The sequence below is a fragment of the Chrysochloris asiatica genome, unplaced genomic scaffold (genome assembly GCF_000296735.1).
Source record: "Chrysochloris asiatica unplaced genomic scaffold, ChrAsi1.0 scaffold00090, whole genome shotgun sequence".
NCBI lineage: Eukaryota > Metazoa > Chordata > Mammalia > Afrosoricida > Chrysochloridae > Chrysochloris > Chrysochloris asiatica.
Genome location: NW_006408608.1, coordinates 9,365,848 through 9,386,563, shown reverse-complemented (window position 1 = coordinate 9,386,563; position 20,716 = coordinate 9,365,848). Strand labels below are relative to the sequence as shown.

Below are 20,716 nucleotides of genomic sequence, written 5' to 3'. Positions count from 1 at the left end.
GTTGGCCCAGGATCGAGCATTGTTTCGTTCTGCTGTGCATGGGGTCGCTATGAGTCGGTTCCGACTCGATGGCACCTGACAACAACAACAACAACAATGCTACCAGAGCTCTTTTAGTCGTTGTTGTTGTTGTTAAGCGCTGTCAAGTCAATTTCAACCCACAGCGACCCTGTGTAGGGTTTCCAAGGAGCAGCTGGTGAGATTGAACCACCGACTTTGCAGTTCACATGACTTTGCATTGTTGTTGTTGTTATGAAGTGCCATCGACTTTGCATTGTTGTTGTCAAGTGCCGTCGAGTCGATTTCAACCCATAGCGACCCTGTATAGGATTTCCAAGGAGCAGCTGGTGAGCTTGAACCGCTGACCTTGTGGTTCAAACAGCTTTGCAGTCTGGCACATTGAACCGCTGACCTTGTGGTTCAAACAGCTTTGCAATCTGGCACATTAACCCACACCGCCATACCAGGATTCCTTTGGATTAGATAGATGCAAATCAAGACAACAATGAGAAGACATCTCACACTAACATTAATAGTAAAAAGTTCATAAAACAGGAAATCACAAATGCTGGTGAAGGTATAGAGAGACTAGGACCCTCCTTCACTGCTGGTGGGACTGCAAAATGGTGCAACCACTGTGGAAAATGGAACAGCTCTTCCTCAAAAAGTTGGAAATAGAAATACTGTACAACCCAGAAATCCCTCTACTTGGTATAGCTCCTCAAGAAATAAGAACCATGACACAAACTGATATATACACACCTATGTGTGTGCTATTCACAATAGCAAAAAAATGGAGCTAGCCTTAATGCCCATCAATGGAAGAATGAATAAATAAACTTTAGTGCATACAATGGGATGCTATGCATCATTGAGGAATAATGATGAGTCTGTGAAACACCTCATAACATGGATGAACTTGGAGGACATTATGCTGAGTGAAATTAGTTAATCACAAAAGGACAAATATTATATGAGACCACAATTGTAAAAAGTTAAGTAGAGGTTTTCATATTAAGAAAAACATTCTTTGGTGGTTACCAGGGGGTAGGAGGGAAGGGAGAGTAATTCTGGTTAAAGGATAGACACATGTTAATTTGGTTAACGGGGATGGCAATAATGCTCTAGTAGCATAGTGGTTACGAGTCGGGCTGCTAACCTCAAGGTCAGCAATTCAAAACTACTTGCTGTTCTGGGGGAGAAAGAAGAGGCTTTCTGCTCCTGTAAAGATTTATAGCTTTGGAAACCCTACACAAGGTCACTATGAGTGGGAACTGACTCCATGGCACACAACCACCACTACCACCACCAGTAAGGTATGAAATCCTGATATGGTGCTGTAGGACCAGCTCTGGACTGTGAACCACAAAGTTGGCAGTTCCAGTCCACTAGCTGCACTTCGGAAACTCCATACAGGGTTGCTATGAGTTGGAATTGACCCAACGGCACTTAACAACAACAACAACAGAAAGGTATGCTCACTTGGAATGGCCAACCAGTCAAGACCCAAAAGGCAACAGTTAACCTAAGGAAAAAGTTCGGAAGGGTTGTAAAGGAGGATGGAATGGAAACAGGAATCACAGGGACGAGGTGGGCTAACAGGTGACACGAGGGGATTTCAATCATTGAAATGAAACAAAGACTATGATTTGTTGAATATAAAACTGATGATTTGCTTTGTAAACCTTCACTCAATTCACAAGCACACACACACTTGTTGAGTTAATTCTGACTCATGGGTACCCCATGTACTACTGAGTAGAACTGCTTCCTAGGGTGTTCTTGGCTGCAGTCTTTACGGATACTGATCCCCAGGCCTTACTTCTGAGTCGCTGCTTGGTGGGTTTGAACAGCCAACCTTTAGGTTAGTAGTTAAGCACATACTGCTTATACCAGAAACAGAAAGAGAGGGGCCAGGTGACCCAGGTTATGGGGACACCCCTGCTGCCATTGAATTTTAGCAGAGTCCCAGTGGCAGCTATAATATGGTGGGTGCCAAGATCAATTCCTCATCCTGAAGAGCAAGCGCTGGGCCACCCATGCAGGACACGCTAAAGGATGGGAATGGTTCAACCAGAATTTGCCATTGCCCACCTCCAGCCTTTATAAGACATTGAGGTTGGAAAGTCCAAGAGAACAGATTTGGGGGAAGGAGCCATCATTGTGCAAAGCATCCCTGTCCTTTGGGTTATTGTTAAGTGCCACCAAGTCAGTTCCAATTCATAGTAACCCTGTATAGGATTTCCAAGGAGTGGTTAGTGGGTTTGAGCCGCTGACCTTGTAGTTAGTAGTCTGGTGCTTATCCTACAGCACCACACCAGGCGCTTCCCTTTATCTTGGACCACGAAAGAGGGGGCTCTAAGAGACCACTGGGAGAGCTTATGTCTTCCCAGAGTTCAGGGACTATGAGACTAATGGGGAATTCCCATCAACATTGTTCATTGTTGAGTCCCTAGCACCAGGACCTCTGAAATAGAGTAGTTAGGTGCTGTTAAGTTGGTACTGACTCATAGCGACCTTAAGAACAACAGAACGAAACACTGCCAGGTCCTGTGCCAACCTCATAATCTTTGCTACGCTCGAGCAAGATTTGTGGCCTGAGTTAAAGCCTGTGGTTAGGTGGGCCTGAAGTGGCAGAGCTGGAAGGAAATGAGTGCGCAGGATAAGAACTGTGCTGCTACAGGTGCGGCTCCAGGGAGGAAGCCAGTGTTGGGCCACCTCGAAAGAAACTCTAACCAAAAGGACTTCCTGTTGGGGGCAATGGCCTCAGCAGAAGCCAGGAGGCTTCTTAGAGGGATGTGCCAAAGGGATGTGGTAAACTGTGGGTAATAGGAGGCACAGGCATTGCAGGTGCTGGGGAGCCATGGTCAAAGGAAGAAACCTGCAAAAGTGTTGTCAGAGAGAAAGCTCCAGACACTGCCTCCCAAAGGTCCCAATGCAAGATAGGTAACAATTTTAGCTGTCATGGAACGTAGTCGTCCCTAAATCATCTCCCCTGGGCCTGACCTGGATGCACTTGGCAGAGTCAAAAGAGTTACTGGGTCCAACTTCCCAAGGCAGGCTTCCATGCTTGGGCCATCTGGCTGGAGAAGTGCAGAAACCCCACATTAGGTAAGGGATGGAAGCTGAAATGAATTCCCTGGCCAGGACTGAACTTTGTTGTCTAGGCCAAGTACATTGTTCTGTGCCTGTGAGGGACTGGAGATGTTCTTACACCTTTTTTTCTTTGTAAATTATTTCATGCAGAGCCTGGGAAAAGAGAGCAGCCCTGAGTTTCTCAGGGAGTGTGGCTTTCTCCCCATACCCTGTACCCCTTATCTGTTAGTTCTACTTCCTGCCACCTGCAGAGCTGCTCTTTAGGAAGATGGGCTGAGCCTACAAACTACATTTCCCAGGTTTCCTTGCCAAATGGACTTTGCCTTAGAATTGACCAACGGGAGCCACTAGTAAGAGATTGGAGGGTGGAAGGAAGGGAGAAGTTAAGGTATTAGATCTCTTGGTATGGCGCCATGGGAAAAGCACTCAACCTCAAGGTCGGTTTGAACTGCAAGGTCCGTGGTTCAAAGTCACCAGCTGCTCCTTGGAAACCCTAGACAGGGTCTGTATGAGTTGGACCTGACTCAATGTCACTCAACAACAACAACAACAACTACTACTACGATAAGGAACCCTGGTAGCATAGTGGGTTACAACCAAGACTACTAACTTCAAGGTTAGTAGTTTGAATCTACAAGCTGCTAAGTGGGACACTTATTACCTAGAATCATAATCTACATTATATAAGATCCTTATAAAAATCACCTGGGCATCTTGTCAAAAATGTCGATTCTAATTCAGTGTGTCTGGTGTGGAAAAGCAAATTCGCAGCAGGAGGCCAAATCAGAATGAACGGACTGGAGACCCCTGTTTAAAACATACCAGCAGGGTCACTCATGGTGGTCAGGTTTCAGCGCAGCTTTTTCGATAAAGTCAGACAAAGAAGAAAGGTCTAACCATCTACTTCTGAAAACTCTTGGGATTATAACAGAATATTCCCCAACATAGTATTGGAGGATGAGCTCCCTTTGTTGGAAGGTCCTGAAAATGTATAGTGGCTGTTACAATAGCCTGGCACATGGAACAAGACTGGGCTTGAGCCCACCCACCTGATGAAGGCCAGCTTGTTCAGAATGTACTGTCACAACATTTCTGAGTTGAGGTAGGAGATGAGATCCTAGGAGGATTCCCATGTTTGTGTGAGGATGCGGCCATTCATGGGATGGGGAAGCTGGCATAAAGAACTGGTTGTGGGTCATGAGTCAGTTGGCCCAATTGCGTTTGAGGTGCCAGGGGGGATATCCAGGGAGAACCATCTTCCCCTACATTCACCAGGGAGACACCCCCATTCCTGACCCTTGCGTTCTCTTCTGGAACTGAGAAGCCTTACAATTGTTCCCAAGCGAAGCTTTTAAGGCCAGAAGAAATCTTCATGCTTGATTTGGTGGTTGACCTTCTCTGCACACTTAGTCTGTGGACCACACTAGCCAAACCCTCAGCACAGCCCTTGTCTCAGAAATATGTGGGAACCAGGTGATTTCCCAGCCTCCTGGCCAGGAGGTGGGATTTCCCACCCTCCAAAAGGGTCACTTCCCAGTTCCTTAATGCCTGAAAGCACCGTCTTGGGTGTTTCATCATGGGAGCTCAGAGCAAGGGGCCCTGTACCTTTTGGGGCAGCCTGGAGTGGGGGAATGGGAAAATGAGGCAGCATCCCACTTCTCAAAATGCCCTGTGTGCCAGGGCTGGGGCACCCCGATAAGTCTCAGCTGGGAGATTATGTTTTGGCTTAGAAGGTGCTCTTGTATTAGGGCTGGTACTCAAAGAAGGGGTGGCAGTTGGCAGCTGAGGTAGCTGTTCAGTCATGATGAGTTCTAGGGAAGCCAGTCCTATGGCCCCTACAACTTCTGGAATGGTGCTATGTCCCTGGTTGTGTACTTGTCAGCCATAGTACTTAAATCACAGATATGAGGGGGCTTCAAAGTTCATGGAAAAATTCCATTGTCTTTTACTTCCATTTTTCCACGAACTTTTTGAATACATATATATACACACACAATATTATGTATATTGTATATCTTTAGATTCTTGGGTGGCACAGACAGTTGTGCTAGATTACAAACCCACTGATCTGTCAGTTGTCATACTGTGTGGTACCTTTGGTGTTGCTAGGATGCTGGAAACTATACCAACAGTGTTTCAGGTATCAGCAGGGTCACCATGGTGGGCAAGTTTCAGTGGAGCTTCTAGACTAAAAACAGGAAGTAGGAATAGGTGGTACATTTATCAGGGATTAGCCACTGAAAACCTTATGAATAGCAAGAAGCATTGTCTGATATAGTGCCGGAAGATGAGCCCCTCAGGTTGGAAGGCACTCAAAATACAACTGGGGAAGAGCTGCCTCCTCCAAGTGGAGTTGACTCTAATGATGTGGATGGAGCAAAGCTTTCAGGACCTTCATTTGCTGATGGGGCAGGACTTAAAATGGGAAGAAACAGCTACAGTAATCAGAATGTGGAATTATGAAGTATGAATCTGGGAGAATTTTAAGCTATCAAAAATGAAATGGAATACATAAATATCAATATCCTAGGCATTAGTGTGCTGAAATGGACTGGTATTGGACATTTTGACCTGGACAATCACATTGTATATTATGCCGAGAATGAGAAGGTCAAGAGGAATGGTATCATTTCCTTCATCAAAAAGATTCAAGTTCTGTTTTGAAGTACAGTGTTGTCTGTGATAGAATAATATCCATATGCCTACAAGAAAGACCAGTTAATACAACTATTATTCAAATTTATGTACCAACCACCAAAGTAAATGATGAAGAAATTGAAGAATTCTACCAATGTCTTCAGTTTGATATTGTCAAACATGCAATCAAGATGCATTAATAATTACTGGTAATTGAAATGTGCAAGTTGGAAATAAAGAGGAAGTATCAGTAGTTGGGAAATATGGCCTTGGTGATAAGTATGATGATGAAGATCATATGATAGAATTTTGCAAGACCAAAAACATCTTCATTGCAAATACCTTTTTCAACACCTAAACAGTGACTGTACATGTGGACCTCGACAGATGGAATACACAAGAATCAAATTGGCTACATCTGTGAGAAGAGACAATAGAGAAAGTCATAATCATCAGCTCAAACAAAGCTGGGCCTACTGTGGAAGGAACCATCAATTGCTTATGTTCAAGTTCAGGGTGAAGCTGAAGAAAATTAAAACAGGTTGCCGAGAGGCAAAATATGACCTTGAGTATATCTCATCTGGATTTGGAGACCATCTCAAGAACAGATTTGATGCATTGATTAGCAAAGACCAAAGAACAGGCAAGTTGTGGGATGACATCAAGTACATCATACATGAAGAAAGCAAAAGGTCATTAAAAACAAACAAACAAACAAAAAACAGGAAAGAAAAGACAAAAGTGGATGTCTGAAGAGACTTTGAAACTTGCTCTTGAATGTAAAGAAACTAAAGGTGAGCTGAAAAGAAAATTTCAAAGGGCAGCTCAGAAGACAAAGCAAAGTAATGAAAATGTTCCAAGTCCTGGAGTTAGAAAATCAAATGGGAAGAACATGCTCAGCATAACATTGCAAAGAATGGGAATTCCAGAAAACTTAATTGTGCTCATGAGGAATTTGTACACAGACCAAGACGCAGTCAGTCATTGAATCAGAAAAAGGAGATACTGTTATTAAGTGCCGTTAAGTTGGTCCCGACTCATAGGGTTAACTCACAGCCTATTTAGGATTCCTGAGGAGCAGCTGGTGGGTTTGAACTGCTGACCTTGTGGTTCAAAGTCCAGTGCTGATCTTATAGCGCCATCCATACCAGGAGTCCATTTGGTTTAAAATCAGGAAAGGTATGCCTCAAGGTTGTAGTCTTTCACCATATTTATTTAATCTGTATACTTAGCAATTAATCCAAGAAGTTGGACTGTATGAAAAAGGATGTGGTATCAGGATTGGAGGAAGACACATTAACAACCTATGATATGCAGATGACACAATCTTGCTTGCTGAAAGTAAGAGGACTTGAAGCGCTTACTGATGAAGATCAAATAATACAGCCTTCAGTATGGACTATAATGAAAGGTAATGAAAACAAAAATCCTCACAACTGGATCAATAAACACCGTCATGATAAATGGAGAAAAGATCGAAGTTTTCAAGGACTTCATTTGACTTGGATCCACAGTCAATGCTTGTGGAAGTAGCAGTCATGAAATCAAATGACATTATTAACATTGGGCAAATCTGCTACAAAGGACCAATGTAAAGTGTTAAAAAGCAAAGATGTCACTTTGAGGACTCACGTGTGCATGACCCAAACTATGGTCTTTTCAGTTGCCTGATATGTATGAAAGCTGGCCAGTGAATAAGGAAGACTGAAGAAGAATTGATGCCTTTGAATCATGGCATTGGTGAAGAATATTGAAAGCACCATGGGCTACCAGAAGAACAAACAAATTTATGTCGGAAGAAGTACAGCCAGAATGCTCCTTAGAAGCCAGGAGGGTGAGACTTTTGTCACAAGTACTCTGGACATGTTATCAGGAGGGACCAATCCCTGGAAAAGGACATCATGCTTGGTGAAGTAGAAGGTCAGCATAAAAGATGAAGATCCCCAGTGAGATGGATTGATACAGTGGCTGCAACATGGGCTCAGACAGAACAATAGTTGTGAGGATGGCACGGGACTGGGCAGTTGGGCATGGGGTTACTATGAGTTGCAGCCAAGTTGATGAAGCTAACAGCAATAACACCAACAGCTAATCTAAAGACTGGTAGTTTGAACCTACCCAGTGTTGTTTTTGTTAAATGCCATCGAGTCGGTTCCTACCCATAGCGAGCCTGTGTAGGGTTTCTGAGGAGTGGCTGGTGAACTTGAATCACCAACCTTGCGGTTCAAATCAACTTTGCAGCCCAGGGCATTAACCCATAGTGCCACACCAGGACTCCTCCCTAGCAGTGATGCAGAAGAAAGGCCTGCACATTCTACTTCTGTTATGATTACAGCCAAGAAAACCCTATGGGGCATTTTTTTCTTCTTAATACCTGGGTTGGTAGCTAAGACTAGAAGATAATAGTTTTGTTTATTTGTCCACTTTTGTCAAGCTGATTCTGACCCTGTAGGCCAAGTAGAACAGCCCCGTAGGATTTCCAAGGAAGTCAATCTTTTACAAAAGCAGACTGCCACGTCTTTCTTCAGTGGAGCAGTTGGTGGATTTGAACCTCATACCTTTCCGGTTGGTTAGCAGATGAGCACTTGAACCACTGCCCCACCAGGGCGCCTTTGTTTTAACTCTCTTTCAATCTTCAGAACAGCCCTGTGAGGTTACTGCAGAGATTCAGATCCTGTTGTTCTGGCTCCAAAGTCCGAATGGCTCGAATCTCTTTGGCTCTCCCCTCCTCCCCCCCCCCCCCCCCCCGAGTGTGGCAGAATCAAGGGATGTTTTTCCAAATTTCAGAATCAAGGGATGTTTTTCCAAATTTCATGTCTCGCCCCCAGGGAGTAGGTGACCTGTGGGAGGAGTAGGTGGAGGCAGGACAGGTTGAGAGGCACACCTCAGAGCAGTTACACACCTGGAGGCAGCCTGTCCCCACGGAGGGTCCTCCATCCCCGCTGGAAGGGTGGTGACTCAAAGGCCAACGGGATCCAGAGGGAGTTTGAGGGGCCACAGGCCAGGAGTGGGGCTAGGGGTGCCAATCCAGTATTGCGTTGACAGACTTGGGGCAACCTTGACCCTGCTAGTGCAGAGTGGGTTCCAGGTGTCCAGCAGCCTTGTGGGGTGGGGGCCTGGGAGGAGGAAGGAGGAGGTGTATCCCGGGGAAGGTGGGAGTAGCCTCAGTCCGCCCCGCCCAAGCCCGCCCTTTGCCAGTCCCTAGACCCGCAGTTGGAGCACGCTTTCGCTTTCAGTCGGAGGTGCTGGCGCGCAAAGCGCGGAGCGAGCTGGAGAGAGGCGCGAGGGCGCGGCCAATTCCGCCGCGCCGCGCCGCTGCCGCCGGCAAAGTGGCGTCCGCTGCTCTCTGGGCCGCGCTGGTTGTCGGACTGCAGCTCTGGGCCGCGATGCCAGCCCAGGTGGGTAATTCGTGCGGTACTTACCCTACGCGCTCTCCACTGGTGCGTAGCCCTCGGATGTCCACACCACGCACGCCTTGGGCGTCGTGTCAAGGGTGAGGGGTTTGGGGAACCGAGAAGCGCGCGCCGCCGGAGACCCTGGGTTCACGGGCCTGGCACAAGAGGACCCTGGTGGAACTCTGGTCCCCTTAAGCCTAGTGGCACAGAAGCGCGCCCTGGAAAGGGGCTTCCTATCCACGCACTAGAGCCTAGACCAGGGCGTTTGGCGCCAGCCAGCGGGCCCTGGCCAGATCCCCGCTGAACCCTGGACCCTTCTCCTTTACTCCTGCGACTGCCACAACCAAGCCTTTCTACCCTGAGGGTCGCTGCTGGAGCGCTGCCCCTGGCACCGTCTTCAGAGGACTTCCTTTCCTCTGGGTTATGGGTTTCTTAGAAATACCAGGGCTGCCAGGCTGAGCAAATGGGCAAGGTGTGCAGTCAGTGCCTAATGACAGCACAGGCTGACTGTGGGCAGTCTCCCTCCCTCTAGCCCAGACCCTTTCTCAGGACCCCTCAGGTTATGTCCTGCCACCATTCCTAACCCATCTCAGCGAGCTCTGGGGTGCAAGGGAGGAGTGTCGTGTAGCCCTAGGGCTGAGCTCCTGGAGGTCTGAACATTGGAGCTCTAGGGACAGGGAAGAGAAAAACCTTCTGGATTAGTTATCAAGGCAAACGTGGTCTCCAGAGGACCCCAGAATTATTATTTAAAACTAAGATCACCTACCACAATAGTGTTCTGTGTGGCCAGGGAGAGTCTACAAAGAGATCCTTGTGTTTCATGGAAGGCCATGGCTCACTTTTCCTGCTGGGGAGGAGGAGTGTGTGCAATCCCTCCATCATAGTCTTGCCTGGGAAGGCCCTCTGCTGTGTTAGCTCAACTGGAAGTCCAGATGGGGAGGGGGGAAGGGAAGTGGTGTTGGCTCCTGAGATGATATGCATGAGATCTCCTGACTTCTTAAGTGACAGAAGATAGGGCCTGTTGGACCTGAAGGACTCAGCTAGAGTGAGTGTTGGGAGTGGGTCGTGGGGGCTGCCCCAGAGCTTGTCCTGAGAACTGGAGATCCCGGGGTGTCTTTGGGTCAGGAGAGTGCCAGCTCTGAGAGTGGACGTGATTATTGACAACAGCTGTCTCCAGCCTCTGGGCACGGTGTCTGAGGTGGGGGGCTTCTTAGTGCTGAGTTTGGGCCTTCTGAGGTGACTCCAGGGGCATGTGCACTTCACGGGGCCTGAAGCACAGGGCTCCTCCTTAGGCAGAGTCCTGGAATGGTTTGAGAGGTGTTTCCATAGCATCTCTCACACTCATCCCCTCCTGGCCAGCAGCACCCTTATAGGATCAGAGCCTCTTCCCTCCATTGCCATAGGCTTCCTACCTCCACTCCAGCTGATCCTTCCTTGGCAGTACAGCTAGACAATCATTCTGCATGCCTAAAGTACCTCTCTTCCCACCTGGGAAGCCCTCCAATGGCTGAGACAGAAACTCAGGTATCCTAGTTGCTAGTGAGGTGTCAAACACTTCCTTTCCCTCCTGCACATGTCCCTCATACCATGAGAGACACAGACTGCTCACCATGTATCTGCCTTTCCCTGCCTCTCTCTGAAGTACAGCCCTCACCCTATCTCCTCATATTGACACCCTCCCTCCCCCAAGACCGTTTGCTGGAAGTTTTCCCTTATTCTTTCAACGTCTGGTTACATTCTGTTTTTTAATAAAGTTAAAAACAGATTACATTCTGTTTTTTAATGAAGTTGTGTTGTTGTTGTAGTGTGCTGTTGAGTCGCTTTTGACTCGTAGCTACCCTATGTAACAGTGTAGCACTACCCCCATAGGATTTCCTAGGCTAGAATCTTTACGGGAGGAGCTCTGGTAGTGTAGTGGATTATCTGTTGGGATGCTAATGGAAAGGTCAGCAGTTTGAATCCACCAGCCGCTCCTGTGAAGATTTCACAGTCTGGGAAACTGTATGGTACATAGCTGCGGTAATAGTCTTCACTGGAGCTGGCTGCCAGCCACATCTTTTCTTCCCTTGAAATTGCTGGGTGGGTTCAAATCGCCGACCTTTCAGTTGGCAGAAGAGTGCTTAACCAGTGTGCTATCAGGGTTTCTTAATTGTGTCTTATTCACCTCAATAGATGAGGGGCAAGGACCAAGGGTTCCTCCTCTTTCTCAGTATTTTGTTTCTCAACATTCGTTCCTGTTTATTGAACACCTATTAAGGCCCAGGCACTGTGCTAGGTGTTTTACTAGAGCATGTCATTGAAACCTCATTTACAGCAACACCTAAGAGGTGAGTGTTGCCATTTAGAGATGGAGAAACTAAGGCACAGAGGTTAGGAAATGTCCCGTGATCATAGAGCTATGAAGTGAGGTGGTGGGTTTGGACGAAAATCTGCCTGATTCCAAAGCTCTTTTCACTGTAGCCTCCCCAATACCCAGGTCCGCACTCACGAGCCCGGCTCAGTCCTTCACACTCAGTAGGTACTCAGTAATGTTGGGGTTTTACCAAATTGAGTAAAAAGAGCCCCAAGGAGACCCTAGTTTGACAGATGAGGCAACCTTACTTTGCCAGTGGGACCTTTGGCTCAGTTACAAGATGTATTTACCAGCCTCTCTGGGGCACACCATTCCTTCATTTCATTTGGCAGTGTTTCACTCATTTGACAAATAAATGCCAAAAAAGTTGGTGAGCTAGGTGAGTGCTTGGTGCTTTCTACTGGGATAGGTAGCAGCCTGGCCATCTGGCCATTTGTTTGTTGCTGGAGAGGAGGAAGGGGTCTTTACCTGCTGAGCTGTAGTTTGTTTCTGGAAGACTGAGGCTGAGGGGCCAAAGCTTTCCTCTTTAACATTTTAGGGTCTAGCTGTGGCTGAAGGAGAGGTCGGAGGCTCCCAGGTTGTCCTGGGGACATCAGCCATTGCAGTGGCGTTGGATGGTCTCGGGAATTTGCTACCGGGGAGGCTCCCCTTACCTGTACCTGCCCACATCCCAGAAGAGAGGTCTGTGTGTTGGCTAAGAGTGTAAACAGATGGTTGTGCATCCTCTCAGAGAGCAGTGGGCAGATGGGCAGGCACTTTGAACCAATGCCATCCATTATTCATTCAACAGCGCCTTCTCTAAGGCCAGTCCAGTGCCTGACTGTAGGGATCCTGAGATGACCACAACCTGGCCCCAGGAGCCACATTGCTAGGTGGTCACACACACACCTGGGCTCTGCCTCTAGCTGCCTTTTTTACTTGGGCCAAGCTGGTGGGCATCTGTTTTTTCATCTCTGGTTACAGAGTAAACATCACCCTCCCTTCCCTGTGGAGCCAAGTGGGTGGAAAAGTCACTGGACACACAAAACTGAGACCCTACCTGGGACACTTGTGTCAGGAAGTGGTCTCACTCAAGTCCTGGGGGACTCCCCAGGTCTCTGTTCCTTCCAGGGCTCAGTGACATTTCATGACCCTGACCATTCAGTGCTTTCTGAAGGAGTGGTCAGAGGGTCGGTCGTTCATGGGGGAAGAGTTTTTCTATTTTTTAAAATTGTTATATATATATATATAAACAGTGCTGTGGGATAAAGTACTGGACCACAGGGTCAGTTTGAACCACAAAAGCAGCGGTTCAAACTCACCAGCCGCTCCTTGGAAACCCTATGAGTCAGAATTGACCGCACTTAGGAACAACAGCAATCTATACATAGTAAGGATCCCTGGTGGCACAAGTGATTAAACACTTGACTGCTAGTCACAAGGTCAGCAATTTGAACCCACCAGCTGCTCCTTGGGAGAAAGATGTGGCAGTCTGCTTCTACAAAGATTTTTAGCCTTGAAACAGTATGGGACACTTGTACTGTGTCCTATATGGTTGCTGTGAGTCAGGACTGACTTGAAGGCAATGGTCCCCAATAGGATAGGGATAGGATACAACATTTTCCAGGTGTACACTTGGTTGAAATTAATTACATCAGTTATATTGTGCAACCATCAAGTGTTAGTGGCAACTCTCCCCTCACTATAAACATAAACCTACTGCCATGGGTCGGGGGAGAGTTCTGATATCAGCTATGCTGTGTGTGTGTTACACTCAGTTCTATAGTGCTCACGCACAGTTCACAGTTTTGTGCCAGCTTAGCTTCTTTCCTGTTCCTCAGACATGCTGCAAACTCTCCTGCCTCAGGACCTTTGCACTTGCTTTTTCTCTTTGTTGTGAATGTGCCTCCTTCTGATAGCCTCAGGCCTCATTCACCCACTTCATTCTAATCATGTGCAGCCTTCTTGGAGCACCTGGCTGACCTACAGAAGCTCTCTGCCAGATACTCTCACTCCCCTGACCTGCAGTGTTTGCTGCGTGACACTCAAGACGTGTTTCCTTTCTTTTGCTTTTTAGTGTGGCTTCCCACTGGAATGTAACCTCGGGGAGGGCAGAGACGTGTGCCCCACTGGTGTTTTGGGGGCTGTTCTGTGCATCATCGGATGTTTTGGGGGCTGTTCTGTGCATCATCGGATGTTCAGTAGCGTTTTGGGGGCTGTTTTGTGTTTTGGGGGCTGTTCTGTGCATCATTGGATGTTCAGTAGCGTCTCTGACCCACTACTGGTGTTTTGGGGGCTGTTCTGTGCATCATCGGATGTTCAGTAGCGTCTCTGACCCACTACTCCCTGTTGGTTATGACACTCAAAAAGGCCTTCAGAAGTTGTTATTATGTTCCCTGGGAGCAAACCTAGAGCCATTGGCCTAAAACCGTGTCTAGAATCCATAGTACGTACTCTATACATATTTAATGAACTTGAAATAATAGTCATCTGACCTTTTAAGTGACCTTGTTTCACAGACGAGGAGACAGAAGAGTTTAGAAGCCAGTGGTGGCCCAGCTAGACTCTGGTCTGTCTCTTTCTCTGGTACATTTCTCAGAACTCCTTTTGCTGCTGTACTGGGTTGGCTGAGGCTAGGGGTGCTCTCCCCTAAGTGCTGTCTCCCACATCCCCCCCCCCGCTGGCTCCAGATGGGGCAGCCCACGGACATCAGAGTCCCAGTAGGGAGCCTCAGTAGGCACAACTTGGCTGGAAGCAGGCAGGGAAGCAAATGAGGAGAGGGTTGGCTCAGGGTGAGTGCCACCAAGTGGAGATCTTGTGGCTCATTCTGGACCCCTGTCGGCACAGGGAGGCAGTGTTGATGGTTTAGAGGAAGGGTTCAGGTCATCAGATAGACACCCCCCTCCACTCTATCCCTACCTCTACTGTTTACTGGTATGTGACTTGGCAAGTCTTATATCTCTGGGAGTCTCTGTTTCCTCACCTGTAAAATAGGATTAATCTCTACCAACTGGCTGGTTGTTAGATTCAAAACATTGTATGGCCCAGTATTACATGCAGAAATTGTTGAGATGATGTCTTAGTTACATAGTGTTGTTCTAGCAGAAATATTTCATGGCTTTAACAACCAGAAATTTATTTCTCACAATTCCGGAGTCTAAAGGTCCAAATCCAGAGTGTTTCCTCGGAAAGACGGTCCTTGTCTCCTTTCAGCATCTGTGGCCCCAGCATTCCTTGAGAACTCCATGTGTCTTGTCATCAGCCCTTCCCTGGACCTAGGAGCTTCCCAGTGCCCGGACCCCAGGTCCAAAGGAAGCACTCTGCTCTTGGCTCTTCTTTCTTGGTGGAAGTAGGTCCCCCTTCTTGCTTGCTTCTGTCTCCTTTTATCTCTTTTAAGATCAAAGGTGTTACATGCCACACCCCTGGGGATCTCCCTTACATGGGATCAGGGTCACGGTGGACTAGAATAAGCACTGGACCGTAGGGGCGGTTTCAACCACAAGGTCAGCAGTTCAGATTCACCAGCTGCTCCTCAGAAACTCTATACAGGGTCGCTAGGAGTCAGAACTGACTTGATGGCACTTAATCCTCTATTGGTTTATCCCTTCAGATTACATCATAGGGGATCATCACATGACTGCCACACCACTGAGAATCATAGCCTGGCCAAGCTGACACATATTTGGGGGACAGTGCTATAGGGTAAGCACTGGATCATAAGATCGATTTGAACTGCAAGGTGGGTGGTTCAAACCCACCAGCTGCTCCTCAGAAACCCTATACAGGATCACTGAGTCAGAATCGACTTGATAGCATTTAACAACAACAACAATTGTTTCCATGACTGATGGTATAAACCCCAAAACCAAACCCACAACCATTGAGTTGCTTCCAACCCATAGTAACCCTGTAGAGCAGAGGAGAACTGTTCCCCACCCCCCATCCCCCCACCTCCCCGCCAGAGTTTCCAAGACTGTGGGAGCAGAAAGTGTCATCTTTTTCTTGTGGAGCCTCTGGTTGGTTTGAGCTGCTGACCTGTGGTTAACAGCTCAAAGCTTACTTAACCCACTACGCCTGCCTCCAGGGCTCCTGAGTTGGTGTAGGCTTTGTAAATATATATATTTTCACCCCAATGAACAACAGTAGCAAAATGCCAAGTGCTTTATGGGCTGTGAAGCTCACCTTTTGTGGCTTTGGGTGGGAGGGTTCACCGGACCTCTGGGTTACTGGATGGGTGCTCAGGTCCAGCCAGGGACCACCCAGGGAGTCACAGGGCCTGGCAGCCTGGTTGGCGGACCTCCAGCTGCCCTGTGCCCGCACTTCTTGCTCAACTGACCCTAGTGTCCACTTTGCCTGAGAACAACTTCCTTCCGGCCCACCTGTTCCCAGCTGTGTTTCCTGCCCCCATGACCCCTGCTGGGCCACTCACACCACCACCCAGCATGTGGCCAAGGTGAAAACCACTGTCCTGCCCCTCCTGCCCCTTTCAGAAGTGATAGGAGATGCATGCCACTTGGAGGTGAGCAAGGAGTGCATTTAGCACAGTATGAAGGGGTCTCAGGGCTATGAGGTGGAGGCAGAAGGCCTCAGCTTTTCCACCTACTGAATAGGCACAGGCTAATTCCAGATTCTAACCTCTGTGGGGTTCGTGACCCTGAAGAAGGGAAGCTCTGTGGGAGCTCTTCAGAGGGTCATGCTGTCCATCTCCCAGTCTCCACGTGACTTACTTCTAAGAAGAAGGTGGACTGTGCTGTCAAGAAACCCGAGTGGACACTGTCACTGACTTGCTGTTTGAACTTGCTCAGGCTCCTTAACCTCTCTGGACCTCAGCATCTCTAACTAGGACCTAATACTGTCCCTGGAGTATTGTAAAGTATTTGTTTTGAGTGTACTTGACCAAGGTGGTAGTTGGGAGAATAGTTCTGAAAGCTCTCCCAAGAAGGCGAACCCAGCATGCCTCACTGTTAATATCTTTGCTTTCCAGTTTCTCTTCTTGCTGACCTAAATCCTACTTGCTTTAGCTGGAATTATTTCCTTGACTCTGGCCACAGTCAAGAATTCCTGGCTGAGGAGATAGTCTTGTAGAATGTGCCCTTGGGTTGTTTAAATCCTGAGTGTTTTTGTAAACAACAACAACAAAACAAACACAAACAAACAAAACAGGGAATAGAAGCAAATACTGTTGAATGATGATACATGGAGGGGATTGTAATCATTGCAATGAAACGAAATACGATAGGATAAGTGCAAAACCAATGTTCTCCCATGTAATCTGTCACTCAATTCACAATATAAGCTTTTACAAAAAGAATTCCTGGCTGCCTGTCACCCTGAAACCCTCGACATAGTTGGATTCATGGGTTTCTTGTCTCCTGGCCCCTTGCCACCTAGTAAGCACTTTTTCAAATTCAGAACCAGGCCTTTCGGGGCCCCAAACTGTGGGAAAGTCCACACTGTCAGCGTGCCGTGATGGTCCCGCTGTCTGAGAACCCACAGGTTAGAGGAAGCCTTATTCACATGGGTAGTTTCCTCGAAGAAGCAGCCTTATATCACCAGTAATGAGGACATGCTCCTCAACCTGGTTCTGAGTCCCATTTCCTCTTTGTCTTTCTCTGGCCTTCTGTTGTCTGCCGGGCTGGGGTTCGGAACCTGGGGCCCATACCTTTGGGGTTCACAGTCTTTTTCCATAATGGTGGGTTGTGATGTCACTGATGGTGGTGACATCGTTGTGGTTTGGGGCACTGAGCTGTGTGGGCTCAGGAGGAGGAAGTGCCTGTTTACCACCTAAGGTTTGAAAGAGTCAATTTCCTTCTGCCTGAAGATGTGAATGCTGCTGGTGGGGAACGGAATAGAGTCCTGGGAACACAGCCCCTGGCTCTGGTCTCAATGTTGGGTCTGTTTTCCAGTCTGACTCCATTCACAGGGAGCATGGGGTGACACAGACTAAATCTCCCACCACGAATTCTGAAAGTTTATGGATTCTAGATTACTGATGCATTGCTAGAGAAAGAAGACCCATTAGCCAGCTAGTTAGCACCAAGAATTGAATGCTGGGAGGGGTGGCTCCAGCTCATCTCTCAGCCCTGCACTGGACAGGACTGCTGCCCTCCTGCTAGAGGTGGCACACATTAGTGGGTATGTCTTGCTGGAGAAACTGACAGCAGAGAATGCTATGTAGGGTGAATCCCTCTCAGGGGCACTGGCTGACCTTGAGAAACCTAGCAAGACCCCTCTTTCTCCCTTCTTGGTGTGAAGGCCTTGGGTTGACCTGAGACAAGGGCAGAAACAAGGGTTTCCAAATGCCATTCAGGCGATAGCTCAGACTGCAGGTGTGGACCAAGCAAGTGGGAGCTTCGTTTAATTTCCAACTCAAGGAGGAGTTGGCCAGCGTCTTCTGAACAATAGATACGCTGACCCCATCTTTCTCTCCTCCAGGCCCTTCTCCAGCTAAATCCACCCAGGGGTTCGTCTAAAATGACCAACCTCTAAGAGTGGGCAAGACTGAGATCAGAGGATCCCCGGCAGGGGAATGGTGTATAGGAAGGCAGGGGTGGCTGGGGAACAAGGCTGGATAGTTCTAACTAACGCAATGAGGGCATATGGGGATATCAGTTGGTTTGAGGCCAGTTTATAGAAAAACTAGTGACAATTTTATTGCAAAATTATAGCAATTGTAATTTTGAGGATATTCACTAAACACTGTTTTCTCATTTAATCCTTACAATAGTCCCATGAGGTATGCACTGCTATTAGTCCCATTTCAAATGAAAAGATTGAGGTGTACAGATTTTTACAAAGAAGAAAGAGAGAAAGAAAGAAAGAGAAGAAAATCTTCCTCAGTACTGCTTGCTAATAAGTAGGGAATCTGGATTCAAAGCCGGGCATCTTTACTCCAAACTCCAGGCTCTCCCAGCTGTCATGCTAACCACCTCTCAGGCACTAGGGAGTCATTGATAGTTTTTGAGCAGGGGAGTGACTAGAGGCTGATAGGGTTCAGTGTTAGAATGATGAGATGGAGAGATTGGCGGCCCATGAGGAGGCTTTCGCAGTGGTTCAGGCAGGAGGACTGAGCTGGGAATAGCTGCAGAATAGGAAGGAAAGGACAAGACACTTCCAGGAAGAGGAGGAAGAGTTCTTTGGACTGGATCATAGACCTAGTGTAGGGCCAGAAGCACAGAAGAAGAAAAGGGGGCCTTTCTGGCCTCAGCCCTGGTCTGTCTAGGCAAGTGACTTAATTCTGATCATTGTCATCCTTGTGTTCCTGGAATTGTCACAGTCAGCCACAGGGCCGGCCTGACCTTGGTAACCGTGGCCATGTTGGGGTGGCATGAGACTGTGCAGGGCTGGCTCACTCTGCTGGTTCAGATGTGAAGCAGGATGCTGGCAGCTTGCCGGGCTCTTCTCTGAGCACCTCGCTGAGCTTTGGTCTGCTCATCTGAAAAGTGGAAGTAAAAGCACCCTTTTTCTGTCACTCCCCATAGGAGCTGAGAGACTCCAAATATAGGAGCGCATGCAGTGAACCGAGGGCTACAAGCTGACATTGATGGGTGGTGCTTCCTCGGGGCGAGGCGAGGGCCTGACACATTGCAAGTACCACCTATCCACCTATTAGTAACCCTTTTACAGTAGAGGAAATTGAGGTACAGAGGTTAAGCTACATACTCAGGATCTCACAGCTCACTAGGGGCAGGGCCAAGATTTGACCTCAGTAGTTGGCCTAGAGCGCTCTATGCTTCTAGCCTGGCCCAGACATATGGTGATCAAGGTGGCTGCCACCAGTTGCTGGCAAAGTTGATTCTGACCTAGAACTATGCTCCACAGGGTTTTCAGTAGTTAAAATTTCAGAATTAGATTGCCAGGGCTTTCTTCCCAGGTACCTCTGGGAGAAGTTGAATCTCTGACCTTGCAGTTAGCAGATGAGTATGTTAACAGCTTGCACCACCCTAGGGACTCTTATTTGAAACTGTTGCTCCATCTCTCTGAATTGGGAAGCACTCCCCACTTCTCTTTTTATTCCCATTTCCTGCCCTGTTCTTATTCATGCTAGCCCCAGCTCATTTCAACTAATTGAAAATTATAGATTTGCTTCTGTTGCACACATAATCAGTATCTCATAGGCTATTGCTGTGGTCCATGCCCCAGGGCTGGATATAGAGTGAGTAGTAATAGAGACCTAGAGTCCTGACTATAGGTTGGGCACAACACTGAGCACTTGGCAGGGTTGATTTGGTGACTCAGAACAGACCTCTGAGGTGGGCACTGGTTTTGTCCCATTTTATAGATGACAAAACTGAGGCTGGTAAATGGCAGTACTGGAATTAAAACTCAGCAGCTGGCTCAGAGCTCATTTGAGGGTGTGCAGAGGATGCCGGCGAGGGGCTCAGCCTTAGAGGAGACACAAAGAAAAGCCAGAAAAGTGGGTTGGACAGGATAGATAGATACTCGGGTTGCTTACTGGAGCCCCAGCATGGACCCCCTGACCTCAGCTCGGGGGTTCAGAGATTCCCTCCCTATTAATGATGATGGAGAAGATGGTTGAAAGAAACTAGAGAAGAGCTCTGCAAAGGAAGGGGCGTCCCTCAGCACCACAGGAGCCAGAGACCTCTGTGTGGTGAGAGGGTGGTGGGAAGGAGGAGGTGAGGTGAAGTGGCATGTAGGGTCTGGGCATTAAGTTATGGAGTTTGTGCTTCTGCCTGAAGGCACTGAGAGCCTCAGTGTGGCGTTAGGAAGATGGCTTTGGAACCATCTGTCAAAGGACAAAGGTCTGAGGACAAGAATGAGCTGACAAGAGCTACCATGGGGAGATTTAAGAGGTGGCATTGACAAGCCTGAAAATTTGGCTGAAAGCAGAGAATATCAGAAAGATGTTTACCTGTGCTTTATTGAATACACAAAGACTTTTGATTGTGTGGATCATGACATGCTATGGACAATGTTATGAAGTATGAGTATTCCAGAACACTTAATTGTGCTCATGAGAAATCTGTACATGGACCAAGAGGTAGTTGTTCGAACAGAACATGGGGACACTGAATGGTTTAAAATTAAGAAAAGTGTGCGACAGGGTTGTATTCTTTCATCATACGTATTCAACCTGTATGCTGAGCAAATAATCCAAGAAGCTGGGTTATATGAAGAAAAATGTGGCATCAGGATTGGAGGAACATTAACAACCTGTGATATGCAGATAATACAACCTGGCTTACTGAAAGTGAAGAGGACTTAACATTTTCTAATGAAGATCAAAGAGCACAGC

The 20,716-nt window shown here is 47.6% G+C and overlaps 1 protein-coding gene across 1 annotated transcript in view; it reads left to right on the top strand.

Moving 5' to 3' along the window:
* TNFRSF1B (tumor necrosis factor receptor superfamily, member 1B) overlaps positions 1–20,716 on the top strand; it is an 82,413-nt gene that overhangs the window by 26,495 nt on the left and 35,202 nt on the right. Inside the window, exon 2 of the mRNA XM_006866424.1 lies at positions 8,932–9,131. Coding sequence (XP_006866486.1) covers positions 8,932–9,131 — 200 coding nt within the window. The remainder of the gene's footprint in view (positions 1–8,931; positions 9,132–20,716) is intronic.